General features: G+C 39.2%; 1 protein-coding gene across 1 annotated transcript; it reads right to left on the bottom strand.

Annotated features, from left to right (window-relative positions):
- Positions 1-2,423: 2,423 nt before the first annotated feature.
- LOC149081464 (carcinine transporter-like) lies at positions 2,424-23,414 on the bottom strand. Its single transcript, XM_089238389.1, has 10 exons — positions 22,613-23,414; positions 19,459-19,562; positions 15,194-15,348; positions 14,928-15,096; positions 13,078-13,207; positions 12,046-12,167; positions 7,978-8,192; positions 6,606-6,775; positions 6,336-6,499; positions 2,424-2,797 (listed from the first exon to the last, which is right to left on the bottom strand). Exons 1-10 carry the CDS (start codon positions 23,000-23,002, stop codon positions 2,716-2,718), a joined length of 1,701 nt encoding a protein of 566 aa, XP_089094515.1. The 5' UTR covers positions 23,003-23,414; the 3' UTR covers positions 2,424-2,715.
- Between the last annotated feature and the right edge of the window lie 206 nt (positions 23,415-23,620).

Below are 23,620 nucleotides of genomic sequence, written 5' to 3'. Positions count from 1 at the left end.
ACTTCGCCCAAAATCATTACCAATTTCCATTGCATAGAAACAGACCCTTTTCGAGTTTGTGATTTTAAATTATAGAATAGGTTTTGCCAACTTGAATTAGGCAAAGAGGGAAGGGAACGAAAAAAGATCGAACACCATTTTCCTCCCGTTCGTTTTGAAAATGTAACAAAGAAGTCCACACTCGACAACTTTCTGCAGCTGGTGAATGAATTTAGTGTTCGAGTAAGACGAGGTTGGGCTGAGATCAGAGCCGCTCCTACAAGACGCGGGGACCCGACAGACCAGACACGACCCAGGCTCTGCACCTCCCGGGATATAAGCTTTTTACCCGTGCGGGTTTGTAGACGCGGAGGGCCCGGCACGTCTCAACAATTTCGGGGGCTCCACAAATGTGTAGTTCTCCTCTTTGCCCCTGATTTTATTTTTGTTTTGGGGTGGGGGAATCAGCACACATCCATTATTTCTGAAAACAAATAATGCTGTGAGAAATGTGTCCATGCAAAAAATTTTAAACACAATATTAAATGTAAATCATCAAAAAAAAAAAATTAATGGAAATTCAGCACTGAAGGTAATTTTGAACTTACCTTCTGGTAACAACTTTGAACACTGAAGGTAATGATGAAAGAAACTATTCTCGATACTGATTTTAAAATTCATGAAAGGAATAATTTCAGAATTGATTATGAAAGAAATAATTCGTGCAGGTTATAATTCCTTAACGGGTGCAAATGTAGAATTGATGAAAGTGATAATATACCAGAATGCGTGAAAATTCAGACTTAACGGAAGAAATAATTCTAGAAGGGAGTGGTGAAAATTCAGAATTATCATAAGGTATAATTTCATAATTGATAAAAATTCAGAACTAGTGCAAGTGATAATTTCACAATGGATGAAAGTTCAGAATTAACGGAAGAAATAATTCCATATTTGATGGAAATTCACAGAACACGTGCAAAAAAATAATTTAAGAATTAATGAAAGCCTCTAACAAAAAAATTATTGCGGGCCCTCATAAAGCATGGTGGCTGGTGCAACCGTACCTGTCGCGAACCCCTAAGGACGGCCCTGATAGAGCCGGTTGCGATGAGGTAGGTGAAAACGAATTGTAGAATTTGTATGTTTGGAAATTCATAGATTTTTTTTTAGAACAATTATGTTTTTTTTTTTTGGGGTTGATTATCCAAATGAACTACTTTATGGTATGCATAGCCCAATTAAATCGGACCAGGTCGTGGGTAAACAGTCATTCGTAAAGACTTCTAAAGGTCTGAAGTGGATGAATTCCGTATGTGTCTGATAATTGTATTTGATAGGAGGGAAATGAACAGAAAATACTGAAACATGCCGTTCAATTGCTTCGAAAGTACTGAAACTACTTGACATTTGATTTTATCTGACAAGTTTCTTAAATTAGTAAATTTTAAACGCTGTCTGAGAACGCTGATAAGAGAACGCTGTCTGTACGTTTTGAAATGGTAATGACTTTTCCGTTTTGCTGGGCCTATCAAAATCGTACAATTTAAGGTAACCGACTACATTGAAAACGTAATTTTGGAAGAAAAATTTTCTATTTTTATATATTTTTTCTGAAAGACCTGCTTGTTGAGATTCGAAAACAGGCTGCTAATGCCTTTACTTTAGCGCCTCACGCCACAATGCGTGAAATAAGGAAGGCAAGATCTCGTATCCAGTGGTGTAAATGGTAGCACGCTTGCCCGGTTGGCAAGAGGGACTGGTAGAGACTAGACGACTTTTCTTCTGAGTTTACTTTGACATAATATCCATCCAGAAAATATCAGTTTCCTTGGGTTCTTGTGTTGTTTATATGATGCTCAGAACCGAAGTTACGCCCACTCTAGTGTTGCGTTTTCGCATATAAGTAACACGCGAATAAAAACTTTAAACGCGTAATTTACACGATGGATACTATTTTTGACATTTCACTTGATTTGGAAATAATTCCTAGAAATGTATTTCAATCATTACCAAAATTTAATATGGTGTTTTGCCGTATATTGGTACGGTTCTGTACCAAAATCTAAGGTCTGCCATTGATTACACTGTTTTATATACAGACAAATTTGACTGTAACTTATGAGCATACCATACAATCCTTTAGATATGGGTGCATAACCTGCATCATCACTAGCTGAATGTACTGCGAAAATAACAAAACATCCCATTCGTAGGAATTTTTGCAATCGTGTTTGGAATATTACATGAATTTTGTTTAGAAAATTTGACATAAAAATGACTTCATAGAAAACATCATACATGTGTATAGTCCAAAATTTATTATTTTTTCTTCACCGTTTTGGTACATTTGTAACAGTTTTTTGGTACAAAAAATGTTATTAAAGTTCACTCCAGTACCATTTTATAGAAAAGGGATCACGAACGCAGTCGGAAACCTTAAATTATCAGAATTATCTCAATTAGCTTGTCTCTAATCTCATAAAAATAAAGATATCTATCTACGAATAATACGACAGAAACGATATCTCTGTCTGTCATATCTTCAGACAGCAATAATCATATTCAAATGGTTAGTAAGCTTTTGTTGGAGAAATTGTACGCTAAAACAGACATAAAAATAATGGAACACGGGGGATACAATTTTATTTCGTGAAGACGTACATATTTATATATGTATACATGAATATGATATTTAGTGGGGTCTTCATATACGCCGACACTTTTCCATATCTTTCACGTATGAGATCGTTTTCTCTTCACACTCTCTTGCATAGGAAAGTCAATGTTGTGCTCATAGCAAGATGGCCGTCTTCTCCTGCAAACATGAAGAGAAGTAAAGACTAAAATAAAATTACAGTTTTTTAATAATTAACTTATAAAATAGAATTATGTTCTATATTAAATTAAAATTATACACGCTAATTCCGACGTAGTTTCTTGAATGCGGGCAAAATGTTTGCACATATTTAATGCTGTTTTTTTCCCCAACTTCCCTCTGTATTTGAATTCGAATATCTCAGTGAATATTGCATTTGGAAACGTGAATTTTTTTTCTTCTTCTATCATCAGGAGGGACCGGGCAACAACTTTCTAATTGTGTTTTCGCGAACAGGATGCCCGTATGAAGAAAAAGTTATTTTCTTATTTTAATAACTATACAACCCCTTGCAACATGAATGACATACCTGAGTACCACACGTTATTTGGATCCTTTTCCTAACAGGAGCTATACCTCTAGGATCAACGGTTCGCCATTAAAATGACATGCGCCCTGTTACCTATGCACCCTATATATGGAGGGTGGATGCTGTCGAACACCCAATAATTTATAGTGAAAACTAATGTGTAAAGTTTTTCCAGTTTTTTTAATTTGACCAATAATTATGGAGTTATATTTAATTAAAAATGCATGACCTCACTTCTGAATCATGCCAAATTCACCGAAGGTTGCACAAAACGTATAACTTGGCATTTTTAAGCCTGCAGCAATGCTATAATTCTGAGAGTGATCAAGAAAGCTAAAGTTATGAAAACCGGTTTTCCTCCCCCTTTCCCTCAAAAAATCCCTCACTTAACAGTGAAAGAAAAAAAAGTTGATTTTGTGGGAAAAATAGTTTTTTTTCAATAGATCTCGTTCAGCACGCATCACAAATACAAATACAAATACAAATACAACGCCACAACAGGCAAAATGCCCAACGAGGTGGCTGATAAAAAGATGCCCATAAAAATATGGATGTCATATGTTTCAAAAATACAGCAACCCCATTAAAAATGCAATTAACACAAATTATAAACAATATATACACATGATAAAATATTATACAATGCCCATAAAGAATACTTATGGTTGTCTTATTCTAAGAATGGATAGCTTCTCGATTTACCCCAACATGTTTATCGTATTTCTTTTTAAACGTGTCAATTGTGTTACAATTTACTACCTCCGGGGGTAAGCTATTCCATTTATTAACAACCCTATTAGAGAAAAATTCCCTGCGACACCATAACCTTGCATTGTCCCTCACTAATCGATACTGGTGTCCCCTTGTAAAAGCGGTTGGTGATAAATTTGCCATAGTGGGGAGAAGATAACTCGTAATAACAAGGTTATGATCACTCTACACTCTACACCAGTGATTCCCAACGTGGGCGTTAACGCCCACTGGGGGGCGATGGAATGTTCCAAGGGGGCGGTAGAAGCTACGGGTATAATATAGGATCCTGAGTTAGATTGTATTGGGGGGGGGGGGTGATGGGAGAAAAAAATTCAGAAGAAGGGGTGATGGAACAAAAAACCCCAGTACCACTGGGATACTTTAAGAGGGCCACGGAAGATAATTTAGAACGGGGCCATGACAGGTGGTTTTGAGGGCTGCAGAGAGCCGAGAAGAAAAATTGAGGTGTGAAGAAAAAGCTTTTATATTTTAAAGACTACACACTTACAGAATCCAACAAAACGACACACAAAGTCAGGGCCGTCTTGGGGCATGGACCCACCCAGGCCTCACCGCCTACATTTTGCAACAGGTTCCCAAGGATGGGGTTTTTCGCAGGCCTCTCCTCTATATTAAATTATAGCGTGAGAAACAAAAAATGATGAAAACCATATCAAGCCCCGGGCTGCAGCTCTGTCAGTCCCACTCTTGTGAGGGGTCGTGCCCTGTTGTCTCATGTCCATAAGTGACCCCACCTTATGACATTTTGAAAATTGCAATAAATTTTGATAATAAGTAGGAAATATGTAGGCTGTTTATTTCCGGCTAAGTATGGGACTACCATAGCATCACTTTGCCTAGGGGTGCCCATGATGTTGAGACTGTCCTGAATAGAACTGGGATTAGCAGGGAGCTCAATAAATTCTACGCCAGTGGTCTGGAGGTCAATCTTCTTTGCAAAATTTCCATTCAGTATAAATTCACTGAAAAAATCAATTCAATACGTATAAAGGATCTTGCTTCTAGATGAGGGTAGAAGACTCTGGGTAAGACAGGGGAGCCACGGGGAATAAAATATGCTTCAAAGGGGGCCACGGGCAAAAAAAGGTTAAGAAACGCTGCTGTACACGAACAGGGGAAAAATCCAATCGTTAAAGAAAATAACTGAGCTTGTAGCGTCTAACGGAGTTGAATATTTCAATTCATTTTCAATTAACTACTACTAAACCATACATGTACCTCGTCCATACTCCCTATCCGGGACCTCTAACGAATTGGTACATGTTGGAATGCGCGTGCACGTGTAGTGAAACCTGACGTGAAGCTTGTTTCTGTATAATGCTTGTTATGTGTAGTGCTGCCATCCTCTACCAGTTTTTCTAACTATGAGTGAAGTGTAATGATTGAATAACTTATCGTTGTAGGCCTGTTGTTCTCTGTGGCGAGACTTTTCAATGGGGAGATCAGCTCTCTCGAGAAGTTGTCATTTTCAATTAACAGCAACCCGCTACATGGGGGAATTTTTTATTTTCACCGCTTAAAGCGGTCAGTTAGAAGCTCTTAAGAGAGCGCTTAAGAAGGTCGCAACATATATCTAAATTCCTTAATTTAATTGCGGCACATTTCCAGATTACTTTAGTGTCCAACGAAAAAGTTCTCAAGCGGCCCTCGGTAGATTTTCAGATCAGTTAAAAGTGTCTGCGACGTATTTACGCATCACTTAAGTGACTCACGCCACATTTACAGATCATCAAAATGACCCACCGCACAGTTCCAAGTCACCAAAGTTACCATGACACAACTAAATATCACTAAAGTGAGCGCCCGCGGCGCATTTGCAAATAACTTAAGTGATCTGTAACACTCACCAAGATGACTTAATTATGTGGTCCGTGCCTCATTTTTAAACCAGTGAAGTGGCCCGCACTCTTGTAAAGGTTGAGCACCTTTGATATAAAGCGTAGCCATGTCTCTTCCCAGTTTATATTCAACAACAATTATCACTATGTGTTTTTAATTTTTAGAATATATATAATTATGAAATCAAAAGATTCTTGTTGAATCACCCAGTGTAAGTAAGAATATTGATCGTTGTACATGTAGAATTTGATAAAATTACATTATATGGCACATGTTAGCTGCTCAGCTGAGTTTAGTCACTGTTTAGTTTGATATATTTTTGATGTCAGTATATATCATTATTTTTCGAGAATAAATTTCTTGTTCAGACGTTTTCATTTTGGAGAATCTTTCGTGACTCCCCCTCCCAGTTCATTAACGCTACCCACACTTTGGGAATCACTGCAATACCCCATTGTGTGACCTCCATAAATTGCAATGATGACAATAAATTCAATTCTCGAAAAGAAGTTCCACCGTTTAGTCATTTTGTTTAGAGAAATATTTCATCCTTACCTGTTGCAGGAGAAGAATCTCTGATGGGCGGCAAAACTCTCGCAATCTTCAGCAGTCTGCGGCAAATTCTCGTTCAATGTCTCTGGTAAAAAGCTCGAAAAGAAACCAGCCATCGCACATACAGTGGCGAACACCAAAAATGGTATGTATTTCCCGTACACCGCCTAGTTTTAGAAAGAAGAGACACATTCAGATTACACGCCGTTGCTCCAACTATGTTTCCACTGAAGAATATTTGATGAATGATATCATGATTTGCCAAACACTTACAAGATACACAATGTAAGGAACGCCTAGCGTGACAACTTCAGCTATAGTTCCACTCATGCTCATTCCCAAGGAACGCAGCGTCGTGGGATACAGCTCGGCGCATTGCTGGTACATCGTCATAAATGAGGCCGACACAAAGAATTTCCCCAGTAAAGAAGGAACGACACCAGCTGGAATTCATAAGAAATTAATGTGAGGAATATACAACGAGTAAAGCATGATAGATACAGCAGAGTGCTTCAACCGCTGGTCCTCGGACCGGTGATGGTCCATAGGAATTCCCTACCGGTCCACGAAACAATTTAGAAATTTCATATAGCTAATACGTAATTTTACATTTAGTTTTAAATAGTGTACTTATCTACACATGGTGTAGCTGATCTGATGGTGAGAACTGTAAAGGGTGATACATTCGCCATACAATGTGGGGTCGGAGAGCAAGCGGCGAGCCGTGAGAGGGCACTTGCGTCGTGAAAATGGGGAGCACAGTAAAGACGAATAATAAATGATAAAGAATCTTTATTATTGAAAAATTTACAACAAACGCTCAAAGGAACGATCACCAGCTGCAATACAAGAGTCACATCGACGACGCATAACAGCTGAATGAAAGGTTTGTCACCTTCCGCAGAAGGTGATTCCTTTCCAAGGAAAGCGCCCTCTCGCCGATTGATTTACGTTCCATAACCCCATACAGTTCTGACCATCAGTTCAGTAACACCCTGTATTGGTTTAAATTTCTGTCATAGCCATCAGCGGGTATGCGAGTTATTTTTAGCATTCATTTATTGTTCGCCGGTCCGCAAATTACCTTGAGTCTATATTTTCTTTTACGTATTTATGTTTTGGCTTTCCGCAAATTACTTCTGCAATCATTTTTTCCTTCTATTTATTTGTTGCCAGTCCGCAAATTACTTTTCTTATTGAATTTCCTTATTTATTAGTTTCTCTCATTTATTTTTTAATGGTTCGTAAATTACTTCTACTATTAAATTTTTCTCTCATTGATTAATTTTTGTTTTTCTGCCTGTAGATTATTTTCTGTATTCACAAATATTTTGCCGGTCCGCGCACTATAAGTCTAAGAAATTTATTTTTCTCCCATTTACTTATATTTTGTTGGTCCGCAAATTAATTCTGAAATTTATTTTTATCCCCATTTATTTATATTTTTCCTGTCTGCAAATTAATTCTGAATTCTTTCGAACTGTAAACTACTCTTCCAATATTTATTTATTTTTTTCTTATTTATAGTCCGCAAATTATTTCCCCGATTTCCGCGCGAATGTTCAACTACTTCCACCGGCCCGCAGTTGTGAAACCCTGAGGTACAACACATTATGATATCAAGTGAAAGAATTTCTCCACAAACCATCTGGGAAGAAGACTGGTACCAGGCAAGATATGGCAGTGAGTGTGTAGTTCAGTACAGCGCACCAGCGACGCCCGTACGCCTCCATGAACCACCAGCTGTAGACGAAAGCAGGAATCTCGACGATGGATAGCAGGAAGAAGTTCAGAAATTCGTTGCCGTTCAGATTAGGGACATTCAGAAGCAGCCCGTAGTATCCCGCTTTGTTGGCTATCCTGTCGGAGAGAACAATCAAACAAGTACAGATACGAATCCCACGACAAACGACGCTTGAAAATTCAATGATACGAACAGTAGTCCTCATTACTACATAAAACAACATAAATGTATATGATTATATCATATAGAAAATTATAAGATTAAAAAATTCACAATCTATCAAATGCATTAATTTTTTTTCCCATTCATTAATCATTATTGAATTTTTGAAATATTTTTATACAGTTTTCTGATGATTTGATGACTCGTATTTGATAAATGTTTCATTAGATGGCATTAAAACATTTCGATATCTTTCAAAAGGATACTTGTTCCCTTCCAATGTTCAGCGCAATACCTTCGAAACTGCCAGAACGGCAACTGTCACTAGATATCTTTTCGCTTAAAGACCACGTCAGTTTTTCAGTGACACCAGTTCGGATTTGAGGGGGGGGCCCCCAATGGTTTTCAACCGGTGATATGCCGAGGCCCCTTTCACATACACACCGGCTTCACCCGGACGGAAAGATGCCGTCCCATGTTTGCCCTCCGGTCGCAGTCTTTTGTTAGTTATTGTTCGTCGTTTGTTGGTCATTGGGCTGGCTGCATCAGCTTCACCAGACGGGAAAAAAAAGTCCTTTGTGAAAGGGGCCCTATTCTTTCTTGGGTCGACTGCTCCCCCATCCAAGGAAAAATAGAAGGGTCGGCATCTTTCCGTCCGGACGTAACCGGTTTGTGTCAAAGGCAGGGGGCGGATCTAGAGCTCGCTGTTGGGAGGGACAATTTTTCTACATTGTTGTGGATGGGGTGACCATACATCCCTCGGTGTCCCGTGTTTTCCGGACAGTCATTCCCGGCATTCTTTCTCTCTCGACATTTTCTTTGAAATGAATGTCCAGTTTTTTCCTTATTTTTTAGTCGATGTTTTCCTGAATTTGTTATTTAATCCAAAATATTGATACAAGTAATTTTCAACGGATTTATTGAATGCAATATTATCATATTCACATTTCGCTTGAGGGGGGAGGGTGATCGGTGTGAGAAGGCTCCATTGCGGGTAATTTGGGGTTGGGGAAGATTCGTATCCCACTTAGGTTATATATTAGACACCTCGTTGGGCATTTTGCCTGTTGCGTCGTTGTATATAAATTTTTAGTGCGCAATTGATGATCTCTCCATTGAAAAGTCTCGCCACAAAGATCAACAGGCCTCCTACAATTACTCAATCATCACACTTCACTCGAAGTTAAAAAAAAATTGACGGCAGATGACAACATGAAACATAACAAGCATTACACAGAAACAAACTTTACGCTAGGTTCACAAAAGGCCATGCCATTAGGGCTCTGCTTGACTTCCAGAATTGGCCCAGGTCTTCTTCGACCACCTGCTAAAATCTCTTCATTGAGATAGAATGGTGGGCCACTTTCTGGTTAGGAGGCGGTTAAGAGAAGGTGCGCGAGTGGCGTAGATGCTCGTGTGTCACCATAACGGCAACCATCAATTCTGTGGCTACTGTCCCAAGAAACGGCAACAAAAATTTGCATTATTCTTATCGGACCTAAGACGACCACTGAATGAAGGCACCTAATTCGCCCTTCGGAAGTTTCCTCCATCCAACACGAGGACGGGAGCGAAATGTGACTTTCTCTGGAACCTTTTTGTTCCATCGCTCCCTTCTTCAAATTTTTCTCTCATCCCCCTCGACTCAAGAGCCCGGGTCCGGCCCCACCGGTGCCACAGCGGTGGTCGGCTGAAGTGGGTTTTCTGCTGTTCCCAACTTCGAAGCGTGAATGCGAGCTGATCCCCCCTGTTAAAAAGTCTCACTACAGAGTGCAACAGGCTTACAAATTATCACACGTCACTCACTTTACTTCTGAAACATAGACAGATAGAAAAAGCCGCTCACAACCCCGGACTGATGTAAAGCAACTTACTTCCGTTACCTCAAAAGAGGAAGGGTTGTGCCGGAAAAATTAGCATAGTACAGTGGCCCCTTTGCCCCTTGCTCGCAAGTACAGTCGAATCCCGTTATAACAAATTCCAAGAGACCGGAGAAATCGCTTCGTTATAACGAAATTTCGTTATAAAGGTATTCCAGATTTTTTTGCATTGTTCCTATGCAAACTTATTTGGGGGATTAGAAACGTATTCGTTAAAACGAGAGTTTCGCTATATCGGCATTCGTTAAAACGGGATTCGACTGTATCAAATAACTCGCGTCGTTCTTTCCATGAAGACAGCTATCAAGTCGATGTAACGTATAAACCATTTGATAAAAATGGATAGCTGAACCGAATGACCAGGGAGAAAAATTGCACGTACTCTCAGTGGCACATAAGGGCTGGAGACCGCAGCTTGGGATTTCAAAAGAAGTGAGGAGAAGACTTGTGGGGCAAGTATGAAGATGAAGTTAAAAATTATCATCTTCTGAGACATAGATGGCAGCACTGAAAAATCCGACACAGCACTATATACGCACTCAGACTGCTAGGCACACTTATTCACACTTCCAGCACATTCCATTCGGTAGTAGCCCATGGCTCAGGTATATCTAGCCCATGGAGATATACCTGAGTTTTTCTCAGTTTAAAGGAAATGGAACTGCCCGTAGGACCTCAATAAGAGGGAGTCTGACGGGTCTCCAGCCCCGTAGCCTGAAAATTGGTGTTATTCATGGATTTTTTTGAACGCTATAAATTCAATCAGAAATCCCGTTAATGAATAGGAAGGTTCTCGCTCCTGTATGAGGTCTGCTTGCGACGAGGGAGGCCAAGAAAGTAAATATCGTGAAAGGGGGTCAATGGGTGAAAAACGAGAAAAACTAAGAAAAATTAGAAATATTTTAATAAATTCCTTATACTGAGATGATAATCCGTGCAGCAGCTTCTCGGATCACACGTGGAAGTAAAGCAGACGGTGGATTTGTTGAATAACTCTCCGATGTTGCCGACTCATGTGTCTATCTCTAGACCAGCGTTTCTCAACCTTTCTAAACCCAAGGATCAGTAAAATGTCTGAAACAATTCGACAGATCATTAGTGTCCCGTATAACCGGGACAATCCAATTATCTCTACTTGTTCCGAATTGTTTTATACATTTGTTCAACGATGCTTATTTAAATTTGTAATGTTTTGTAAAACCATGAATAAACAGGTTTTCCATAGTTATTATGATAATTATGGCTACAAATATTGATCTTATGTATTTGTCAGGTTCCGCGTTTTTTCCCCCCCCCCTTCATTTTTCAGCTGTTTTAGCAACAATTAGGGATTTTGCCGACTTATTGCAACGCTTTTAATGCCAATTGGTGACGTCCCGTATTTTACCGCATTTAAAGATCCCAGTTCTCCCAATAATTTTTCTTCAATGAAATATGGCCATCTATTCATTTGAATATTTATATTTCGTCAAACATATATTTTTTCCCTGTGATTTATAGCAGCCGTTTACTTCCCCAACCCTTCGCCCATTTCTGAAGTAATCAGTAGTATATTTGTCATAAATTACATCTTTCCGCTACAATCAGTAATGTCCCGTATTTAGGATCGCAATTTCCCGCATTTAATGAGGTACGATGAACCTAAGTATGAAGGAACAGTTTTTATTTGAACTCATATGGATATTAATATTATCAGTTAAAACAATTGAAATTTTTTTTTTCATTCAGTTAGATTCGAATTATCAAGTCTGCCTGCGGACCACCTATGACACCTTCACGGATCACTTACGACACCGTCACGGACCACCTCTAGTCCGCGGATCATAGGTTGAGAAACGCTGGTGTAAATTTTACAAGAATTGTTGAGCATGTTGTACAATACTTGGAAACAACTGAATTACTGGAAGAATGCTCGATAGAGACTTACCAGCATAAAGTGATTATGAGGAAGTTATTACGTAATTTCGGGTACTTCATCAGAGCATTCGGAGACGTGTCAACGGAATTTATCATCTTCTGTTTCTCTTTTCTAGTGCGTTCTCCGTAATTCTAAATTGGAAAATAAATTCATAAACATTCCGTTTATTGTCTATATAGAGAGAAAAGAAAAATGTAAGAGATATATCCATGGTGTGTTCCAGAACGTTACCATCTAAATGGGAGGGTTGATAATACACGTGAAGACGAAAAGTTTTTCAAAAGTACCTATGGTCGCAAATGCTTTTTTTTTTAAGTGCATGTTAACATGAACTTTAAGCAACCAGTGCCAAAAAATGGAGAATAAATCCTAAAGTAAACCTTGGCAGTAAGAGGGAAAACGTATTTTCCCATCCACATATGCATTATTGTAGAGGTTCGTACCCTGTGGGTCACGACCGCAGGGGACTGCCCCAAACTCGACTTGCAGGTGCTCCCGAGATGACTCTTACAAATCCACTTACGGACAGGGAATCTTGAGCTATGGGTCGCGAATGAAACGTGACTCGAAAGCGTCTTTGTATATAAGTCATACAAATATACTTAGAGTACTGTTATTAATGAGCATATTTCATCACTGGTTTCACTAATTTTCAAAAACAAACTGTCCCATGGGTCGCTAAGTTGCTCTTGTTGTTGATTTTGGGTCACGGCTAAAAAGGGTTGACAATCCCTGTATTATAACGTTGGAGAAGAAAGATGTGAGATGATTTTATTTGGTTTTTCTTTGGTGAGATGATTTTCCTTGTCTCTCATGATGTAAGAAAATTTTACATATTTTGGCGACTTCTGATTTGTAAAAACGCACGCATTCCTCGGAAAAGTAGGTCCCGACCATAGGTTCCATTGCAAAAATTGTTTGTCTTCAGCGATATATCATCACCCCTCTTATTCCAGCAGTAGAGTTCTGGGGCACCCTGAATTCAGAAAAGACATAGGAAATCGATCAGTTTTTTTTTTCGTTATGAAGATGATCGTTTACCTTCAACTCCGTCGACAGGAATTCTTTTTCGATCAAACTTCCATTCTTATCAGCGATCTTCGTCATGACCTCGGTCGCTTCGGCGTATTTACCGCGAGACAGAAGCCATCTCGGTGATTCTGGCAGAATCCTATAGTAATTGAAAGGATGACAAAAGGCTCTGAATATATTTTTAGGTAATAATTTTATAGGCACGCAAAATATCCCGGTGTTTAAGAAGTCCAAAGATTCCATTTGCAGTTCATTTATCGTGCACGCCACTAAACACATTACATGGTCATTTTCACAGAATGGTCTTCCACCATTGTGTGCAGTCAAATATCTGACCCCACCACGACTAACCTAACTAGATGGATACTCAACTTTTGCAGACATGTACTTTTGTTGTAATCCATCAACTTGTCCCCTATAGAATTTTGCTACCCTATAAAATGTAGCACATGCCTTCAAGAAGAATGAAGAATGTCTTTAGCATAATATTTTGACATGGAATGGTATAAGGCCTATCTACCGAAGACTTTTTACGGCCCTGTTGTAAGTGTAATAGTGCAATGTAGATGCGATGTTGACCCGTTCTAGTGCAATTCGTTCTACTCCCCTTCAGTGCCGTCTTAACATCTAGGCCAAGGGTGGCCAACCCGCTGCACGCGTGTCACAAGTGCCACGCCGTGGTATCAAGAGTAGCACGCAAAGTTATTTTGAAAAATTAAATAAATTCCATTTCATTTTAAAATCGAGTAAATTCTCTCCAGCAGTTTCGAACAATGATTTTATTATGAATGGAGGTTACGAGCGGCCTTGTAGTCTACCAAACTTATATTTAGTACGAGGTAAATATTCTTAATTAATTATAATAATTACTTTTTATTCGATGCTCTTCTGTTTGTATTTCCGTTTTTCGGGTCAAAGTTGCTGGACGTTCCATGCGTACGATATTCGGGGACGTTCGCTTCGGGGCTTTCGTACGATGTTCGGGGCGTAATGCATTGCATTGCATAATTATGAATTCCTGCGAGGCTCAGCCTTCTTACAAAGTTTATTGAGGAGGAAGAGGAGCAAGTAGCCCGAGCCCTCAATTTTCAGTGCCCATGCCCAACATGGTGTAGGTAATATGAACTATCAATTTACATACACACACAATTCCCCAGATTTACTACTCAAAAAATGAAAATAGTTTCGTATTCAGAAGTGTGGCAAGATGAACATTATGACACAACAGGAAATTGAACATTGAAGGACCGGGCGCACCCCATCTCTCATCTCAAACAGTTATCAAAGTAATCCCGGAGAATGGGTGTATCCGGAAGTTTATTAATTTATGTGAAAATAACGAACAACAATATATTTCATATATATACATATATACAATAGGACAGCATTTTTTTGAAGGTGAGGAAAATTATCGTGCCCCGCTAAAACGGGACGCATGAATATGCGTGTAAAAAATCCGGGGAGTGACACGCGCATCGAAAATAATCTTAATTTCTAGCACGGCTTGGGAAAATGTTGGTTACCTGGTCTAGAACGTTCCAAGCACGACCACGGAAGGAGGGGGGGGGGGGCGTTGGTCATGGTAATGAGATCTGCTAAAGATTTTAGAGATTCAGCATGTAAAAGCGGACATTTCTAGTCAGATGAAGAAACAATCAATGACTCAGAAAAATCAAGTTGCCCTTGTCCCACAATGCTTTTAGGACGACGCTGCTCCTCCTTGCTGCAGGTGGTTTCAGCACAGTTTGGCTTACACCACCCCTCCACTCCGAAGGGAATCCATAAGATTACAAAACAAAGCGGGGAATGATAATACCACGTTATGTTAGTTATTGCAATATATTTTTGATGGCACTTACTTCCAATAAGCCAGAAACGGCACCGTCACCGAAGAAGTGATGAGACCGAGGACGATCCACCCTCGACTGAGCCACGCGATAAGCGGTAAAAGGCAGAGTCCACAGGTCCAAGACACATTCGCTATAGCGTTGATTCGGGTCCTCATCGTTGGGCCGACAACTTCCAAAACTAGGAGTAAGACGCACAAATGGTTAGTGAAAATCCGAAGTGGAACCATCCCCCCCCCCACTTCCGCTGATACTAACGTTGAAACCGTCATACTTACGTATGATGTATGGTATCTGAAAGATCGATGGCATGATGGTACCATTCAGCAGGCGGAACACAGCGAAGGCCGTGAAATCGGTCATCAAGATTGAGATGATACCCGTTACGCAGGTGATGAATACCGTGAAGAAGAACGTCGGTTTGCGACCGAACCTGCGAAATAACAGAAATTTCAACAAAAGTAATGAATTTTTTGCTCTCTTATCTGGCAATTAATATTTTTACTTTTATCATGAACATGCGGCTCGGAGGCGTAAATCTTCCTGAATCTGATTAGTTTAATGGGAAAAATTGCTGCGGGTGTGTCAGCCTGATAAAAGCCCTGGAAGGCGCAACAATTTCGGATTCGTGGACTATGATCATCAGACGCCTTCGAAATTTTCTTGTAAAGTGAAGTCAATTTACTTTTTTCAGTTATCTCTAAGACCGTGTGGTGATTGTCGTTTTCGGTTTGTCAATTTTATTTCAGTAAAAATGATAATAATTCAGATAATTACGTATAAATTGTTTTAAGGTATTGCCATCTGTTGGCAAGTTGTTAATATAATTAATTTTTTGACAATATTCGATTAAAATAGCATGAATGTAACATAAAGTGATCAAATTAAAAAAAAAAGTTAATTTTTTTTTGTAAAAATGTATTCCGTTTTTGATCTGTAAATTACAATAAGAGCGTCATATACAGGGCGTCCATAATTGAAAGACCCTATTTTAAAGTAGCCTACAGGCGAATCCAGTCATCAGCAAATTGTGAAATTTTGTGGAGGACTTCATGATGGGAGTTTGTTTCAGGGGGAAAAAGTAGTTGCACATGTCGCCACCAGAGAGCGTTTAACTTTGAATACCTGTAGTAAACATGTAAATTTATGCGATGTCACGCAGCAGCTGTTATAAAACATAGAAACATTCGCGGAGATCTTGTTTCTCAATGTGTTTGCTGCTCACAATGATGATAAGTTTACGAGATAACGCTTTCTTGGTCAAATTGTTTTACCAAAATAGCAAATTTGCAGTAACTGCTTTACGAAAATATCGGACTTGGAAGCGGATTCGAAAAGGTCCAATGAATGTTAAAAACCTTCGGAGCGTGATAACGAAATTTGAAACCACAGGATCGTTGGCTATTCGTCCTGGAAGAGGAAGAAAACCAATTTCTATAGACGCAGTAGAGGAGGTTTCGCTTCAAATTCTTCTCGTGGTAGTACAGGTGTGTTGGATAGGCCACGTTCAACTGTCCATAAGATTAGGCGGAATATTCTCCGATATTATCCGTATAAACTTTCACTTGTGCAGCGGTTGTTTCCGCATGATTATAGCGTTTGACTCTGGTTCTCACTAGTTTGTAGCTCGCGTTGAGCTCGACTCAGAATGGCTTTGGAATATCATCTGGACAGACGAAGTGCATTTTTACTTGGATGGTGCGGTCAATACTCACAACTGTCGAATTTGGGAACCAGAAAATCCGCACGCTATCTTAGAGGTTCCGTTGCATTCACCAAAAGTGACGGTGTGGTGTGGATTTACAGTATCATTCATTCTCGGTCCCTACTTCTACGTTCTACAGGTCCAGGGACATATCCGATCACCGGGAAGCGATATGCATTGCTTTTACGGAACGAAATTGTTCCGGCTCTGCAAGCCCGTCACTGCCTTGCAGACGCAATCTTTATGCAAGACGGAGCTCCTCCACATATTAATGCAGTGTGTGTTAAAAATGTTCTTAAAACACGTTTTACAGAAGAACGTGTCATCAGCCGGCACCTCCCTAATCTATGGCCTCAGGATCCCTGTACCTTAATCCATGTGATTTTTGGCTTTGGAGGCATTTGAAACGTCTGGTAAATTGTGACAATCCAAGAACTTTACCTGACCTTAAACGCAGCATTTCAGGCCACGTGCTGAACATTTTCCCGCAGACACTTCGGTCAATTGTGGAACATTCAATCTTGCGATTTCACTTGGTATCTGAAAATGATGGCCATCATGTGGAACATTTTTTGTTGCAGTAACAATTGTAAAAGTGTTTAAAAATTGTTAAAATTGTAAACGCTTGCCTAAATGTGTCATTTCTAAATAAAACGCCTGGTGGCGACATGTGCAACTAATTTTTCCCCCTGAAACAAATTGCCGTCCCCAAATCTTCACCCCAAAAAATGCGCAAATAAAAAGTATACATTTGTCTAAATCCGCACAAACGCTATGGCTTCATGCAACAGTAACATAGTGACAACTATATATACAATCTTGTAATCTAATTACATATATACATAAGGTAGTTCAGTGTTACATAATCTATCTCAAAACTAGATTATTCATATTCCATGCAAAAAAATTGAAATAAAAGCTTTCAGAATTTTTTTTTCTATTTGAAAAAGAATAGTAATGATGAATTAAAATTCTAGAATTTTTAAACTAAAAACTAAGTATACGATTTTTTGTAATTGTCTGTTATTTTCAGTCATAGACATGTCAGTAGAATGAAAAAGACCCTGAAAAAACGATTTAAAACCCATCAGGCAAGTGGTTAATGAGCGCTTTAACATAAAAAGGGTGACCCAAAATCAACAGAATGATCAAATTCCGTTGATTTTGGGTCACGCCTGAAAAAAGTTACCAGAACGGTCGGAGCAGTCATTTTGACGGTTCTTGATTTAGAAAACACTATAATCTCCACAGTATTTGACGTACACACACCATTTTTGGTGTCTTTCCATTATTTCCGTACTTGTCTCTGTGAACAGAAATTTGAAGATATTCAAGGATTTGTACGGCCAAGAGCAGTCATTTTTGGCTGTCATTACGTGAATTGTGCATGTTTTCTCCTTGTGGTGGGCGTTGATGTAAACTTTTGCTTTTAGGTTTATTTCCATATCATTCCCTAATGGCACACGCAGCAGAACATATATTCACGAGTAATATACCAATAAGAAAAAAATAAATAAAGTAATGCTATTAGTTACATTATGTTACTGGGCAATCTGAAGAGTCTATTGACAGGGACAGTATGTATATATTGTATTGTATGTATGTATATATTATCATGTGTATATATTGATTATAATTTTTGTTAATTGCATTTTTAATTGGGTTGCTATATTTTTGAAATATATGACGTCCATATTTTATTATGGCATCTTTTTCTTGGCCACCTCGTTGGGCATTTTACCTGTTGTGGCGTTGTATTTGTATTTGTATCCACAATCAAAACCCTATATCTTATTCAGCTATAGCCTCTGTTTTAAAAGTTGAGTAAACCTTTTTTTTTCCCTCTGATCGTTCACCTGACAAGCTCAGTTTTTGGTTTGGTTTGACATTTCGCAACAACTCTTCATGCAACAATCTGCTTTGGAAGCTTCCTAGTAAACAGAGGTTCATTCACACTTTGCGTAAATGTTTCTTAGAAAAATGATGCGTTAGAACAAAATAGTCTAATTTCATCGGTGCTGAATGATATTTCGGACAATAAATCTGAGGCTGAGGAGACTTACGATACTCTGAAAACGAAAATAATGATTTTTTGCTATGTCTACCATAAAGAGAAAGTAGCGATTCTGGAAGTGACTAGTCTGAATCAGATAATCAGAAAGACAAAGATGTATTTTTTTAATAGTATATTTTTAATAACTTGATTTTTAGTATGAAATTATAATAGTGCCCTAGTTTTTCCTCGATATTGCAAATTTACAGTGGCAAAATAGTATATGTCATCCATAGCGTGTGCGAACAACTAAATAAAGAGAATAAGAAAGACCGTGATATGCATATAAAAATGTGTGCATCATCAAAATGCGGCAATGTACGATGTGATGCAAATGCAATGTTCATCTATCCTTTTTCATGGCAAATCTTGTCACCAGTTGCCCTCTAATTTTTCATATTTACAGAGGGAAAGCCATTTTATGGACACCCTGTATGCATAAGAAAACGCAAATTTCTTCAAAATAAACAAATTGAACATGTGGGATAATGTTTGTTATTTTTTATTGTAAAAGTTTAGTGTGATTAAATATATTGCACTAAAAAGAAGCGACAGTCGCGCGAAATGACTGCCAGTGGTCCTGTTAGGTATAACGTATAGTCCGGCCTTTCTATAAGTGTTACAAAAATCCCTGCTTTAGAAATAGCCCTACATCAATGTCGTCAACATCGAGTACAGTACGCTACAGTCGATATATCTATGTCGATATATCTCGTCGTCTATGCCTTTTAATTATTTTAAGATAAATTTTCCTTCAAAAAAAATTGAAAGATATTTATTTATACCTGTCAGCGAGAGCTCCGTAAAACGGCGTGCCGATTATGCCACCAACGCTAGCCAATGTCAGTATCATGCTCACGTAATGACCGTCTGTGCAAAACATATTCCACTACAGCAGGTAAAAGCAAGAGAAATTAATTCACTAAAAATTCCCTTCTATAATATTTTAAAAAAAAATTAACTTACCCAAATTGGGATTTAAAATAAAATCCCAAAAAATTATTTAGTTATTATTAAATAAACAATTTATTGTAGTTAAAAAAGTGAAAGTTTTATTTATAATTGGAAGATAATTAAAATTCGTGAAACAATGTTTTTTTATATCTAAACTTAAAACGAAAACATTATGTTATAGCCAAAGAAAATGAAGCAAGGGTTATAATTCGGTTTAATTTTCTATGGGTGTGGTGACATTTCTATGCAGCGGTTGAGTGAAGGTAAAGAAGTCAACCCCTACTGGGGAATGGAGGTAGTCGCTTGGAAGAACGTGATATGTGCTGGCGGTCGGCCAACAGTATCGTCCGGCAGGCAATCGGTTGTTTGTTGTTTTTTTTTTCATTTGCGCCTGCAAAATGTTTGCGAGTAAAAAAGAGCAACGTGGTGTTATTTTTCTTCGTGGCAGTTGGAGTTCGCAAAGTGCATCGGCGAACAAAAGAAGTGTACGGAGAATATGCACCGTCATTGACTCGTATGCAGGAATGGCACATGCGTTTCTGCGAGAAACTGGAGTCTGTGAATGATCATACGCAACGTGGCCGGGGTGGACGCTTTGGTGAAAGAAGTCGACCAGGTTATCAGCTGCAACAGACAAAGCATCAGAAGAGACATCAACAAGAAGGTGGGAGTGAGTTTCGATTCCGTTCGTGGCGTCATTAAAGAGAAACTCCACTGCAGAAATGTGAGTGACAGGGAGAAACGCTTGTGACAGTCGAGCATACGAGTGAATGACGGCGCATGTTCCCCGTACGTTGCCTTTTTTCACCGATGAACTTCGCAAACTCTAGCAGCCACTAAAAAAAAGTACACCACGTTGCGCTTCTTTACTCGCAAACATTCTGCAGACGCAGATAAATTCAAGAGCCCCAGGGATTGATCTTAAGAGGAAATATGATCTTCGACCACGTCGGCGTCAACAGAAGTAACCAATAAATGGAAAACCGAAGCAAGTTCACCTGCAAGGAGATAAATCAAGTCACTGATGCCAAGGACGAATTAAGTGTGATTTACTCGGCTATAATGAATTCTGCTGATCTTAGTTCACCCGATGACGATTCCTGTAATGACTTGCGACTTAGACGATGACGATCTGCGGCTAATTCGCCGTGATTCGAAATTTTATATTCCAAGATTATCGGCAATCATTCGATCAATTGACGATTACTATCGTTATGGGATGGACGGCTATACACCGCCATCTTATAAATCCCGTTTATGATTTTGATTGGTGTTGATTGTTTAGGTTTTAATTATTTGTTATATGACTTCAGTTGACGATCAATTTTTATGTAAATTATTTTATTTTTTGCTGCCTTCGTCTGAGGTGACTATTTTTCTTTTATTTTAATAAAACTTTCCGGATACACCCATCCTTCGTTAACGTTTCGATATCTCTCCAAGATGGGAAGCGGTGTGTGTCCGGTCTTCAAAGGTCTTCAAAGACGCAGATAAAAAAACAGCCAATTGCTTGCCGGACAACACTGTTGGCCGACCGCCAGCACATATCACGTGCTTCTGAGTGATTACCTAAGGCAAGTCCATACCTCAGTAAAAGGTGCCTTCCTTACCTTCCTTGTACCTATATATAAATATGTCGCCACACTCATACAAAAACTGTGCAAACTATAACCACTGTTTCGTTTTCGTTTGATCCACCTTTGGGGTCATTCAAGTATTACGTCAACATCGGGGGAAGGGGGCTTCGGATTTGCTGACTTTTGATGACAAGGGGGGGAGGGGGTTTTGAAGGTTGCTTACGTCATCAACCACCCCTTTTTGAAGATATGAAATATTCTAAGCTGCTGACGAAATTTTGCTGACGGGTGGGGGGGGGGAAGGTCAGTGTTTTGCTGACTTTTGCTGAAAGGGGGGGGAGGGGGTCAAAAATGGCTGAAAATCTGCTTACGTAGTACTTGAATGACACCTTTATACAATATCTTCTATTTTACAAAGTCGAATTTCAGACGTATATAGACTTCTTCCATAGTTTTCTTCCAAGTATCCCTGCTATGGTCTGTTTCTGTTTTTTATGTTGCATAGCGCGAATCCAAAAAAAAAAAGGATTCACACGATTGCAAAGACATAAATTTATTTGGAAATGTTAGGAGAGGAGGGACCGAAACCCCAATATTTCTATAGATATTGTGCAGATGGTGCCAAATATTAGGGCTCACCCTATCACGGGCCGGATACAAGTTAACGTCTATGCCCAAGTGTAAGGTCAAGAACGGATAAATATTGCACTTTTTGAATCAATATTTAGAATCCCTAGACGATTTCTCAAAATTGGAGCAATTATAAATGAAATCGAAAAAAACTTGTCATTTCGTTGACAAAAAAAAAATAAAATAAATATTCTAGAATAACTTTGCAAACCAACTTCCGGAATCAAGGAACAGATAGTTTTCGATATTATGCCGAGGTGAACTCGGGGGAAAAAAAATCTCGTTTGGTCTGCACCGGGACTCGAACCTAGGCCCTCTTGCAAACCGGGCAAGCATACTACCATCTACACCACTGGAGACACGACTTATTTCATGCGCTGTGGCGTGAGGAGCTGAAGTAGAGGCGGTAGTCTTGCTTACCCAATATATCAAGGACACAGATATTTTCTGGATATTATGCCGAAGTGAGGTTGGAATTAAAAGTCATCTGATCTCCGCTGATGAATGCCAGTATTCAGGTCATTCAACTGTATACTGTTGCTTATGTGCTTTGTCTTTTCATCCGAGATATTACTTGGACATCTGCTTTTCGAGTTAATTACTTGATACACCGATGTTATAAAAATCTCAAAGTTCTTTTATTATTATTAAATTTGAGCTCATTAATATTTTGAACTTCATTAGAAAGAAATGTCAATATCATAGAGAATTTGTCACCGATTGAAAAATACCAAGTTAAGAGAAAGATACTTAACCCCCATTGGAGTTTGCAACTCACCTGGGTGGCCGCTGTACTGTCATAATTGGTCTTGTCGAATTCCCATCCTTGGTCGCAATATTTGGTCGGAGACCCCTCGGGTATCGTAGAGTTCCCGGAGCTCAAGATCTCCGTGTAGTTCACGTCGTAAACGGCGCAACTCGGATCCGACGGCGGTCTCGTAAGGTTGAACCTCTCCTGCAACGTCAGATTGAAACCGTCCAGCTGAGGGACTCTGCACCAATGTTCCGGGACGGACAGCATAAAGAGAATGTTCATCGTGAACCACGGTAGAAGCGCCGATACCGGGTACAAGAAAACCAGCATGAGGGTCTTCTGATACCTGCCGAAGTCGCCGACCTGCACCAGGATGTCCTCGAACTCCATCGCTGAATTCCCGGATATAGACATCTTCCTACTGTTAGACTCGGTCACGTTTAACGATCAACCATCACTCGGACATTACGGGGCGGTCACTCTTCCTCCGCTCGAATCCTTTTGAATTATAAATACCTTTTTATTTTGTTTCACGCCAACAGGATGAGAAACATCTTATTTCGTCCTTGCGTGACACTCAATTTCCCGTGTCAACATTTAGTTATTACGTACCGACATCTAAATCCTGGACGTATAATAATAACAATTTCTTTCTTAAAAAACGGACTCTGAAACGGGATGTAGTTCGTTTAATGGCGTGTCCGGTCCGTATCTCGAATAAAGTAAAGATCTGTCTGTACTACATCTACTATCGTCCGGCTTGAGGATCGTTGCATCTTTCTGATAAAACGACCTTGTTCCGAGATCCTTCAAAATGATATTGTGAGAATATCCATTTCTTTCATCTTCTTTTTTTATCTGCGATGCTCTCTTTGATACACATTTCCTTTATTTAGACTGAGAATACAAACATCGGAGGCTTTCACTGGATGAGATCAAGGTGCATAGGAAAATCCGTTTATCCTGGAATAACTCGCGAACCGTTGATTACGTTCGGGAAAAATATCCAATTAATGCGAATCAATGTAAAAT

This window comes from Pholcus phalangioides, unplaced genomic scaffold (genome assembly GCF_987345545.1).
Source record: "Pholcus phalangioides strain wild (caught in Gottingen) unplaced genomic scaffold, Ppha-v1.0 ptg000010l_1, whole genome shotgun sequence".
NCBI classification, from domain to species: Eukaryota; Metazoa; Arthropoda; class Arachnida; order Araneae; family Pholcidae; genus Pholcus; species Pholcus phalangioides.
This window is presented reverse-complemented; position numbering and strand designations above follow the sequence as displayed.

Coding starts and splice junctions, on each gene's coding strand:
- LOC149081464 (XM_089238389.1), bottom strand. CDS start 23,002: ATGTCTATATCCGGGAATTCAGCGATGGAGTTCGAGGACATCCTGGTG. Junction 12,168..13,077: donor TCCTGTCGACGGAGTTGAAG/GTAAACGATCAT, acceptor TTTCCAATTTAG/AATTACGGAGAACGCACTAG. Junction 8,193..12,045: donor CTCATAATCACTTTATGCTG/GTAAGTCTCTAT, acceptor TCTCTCCGACAG/GATAGCCAACAAAGCGGGAT.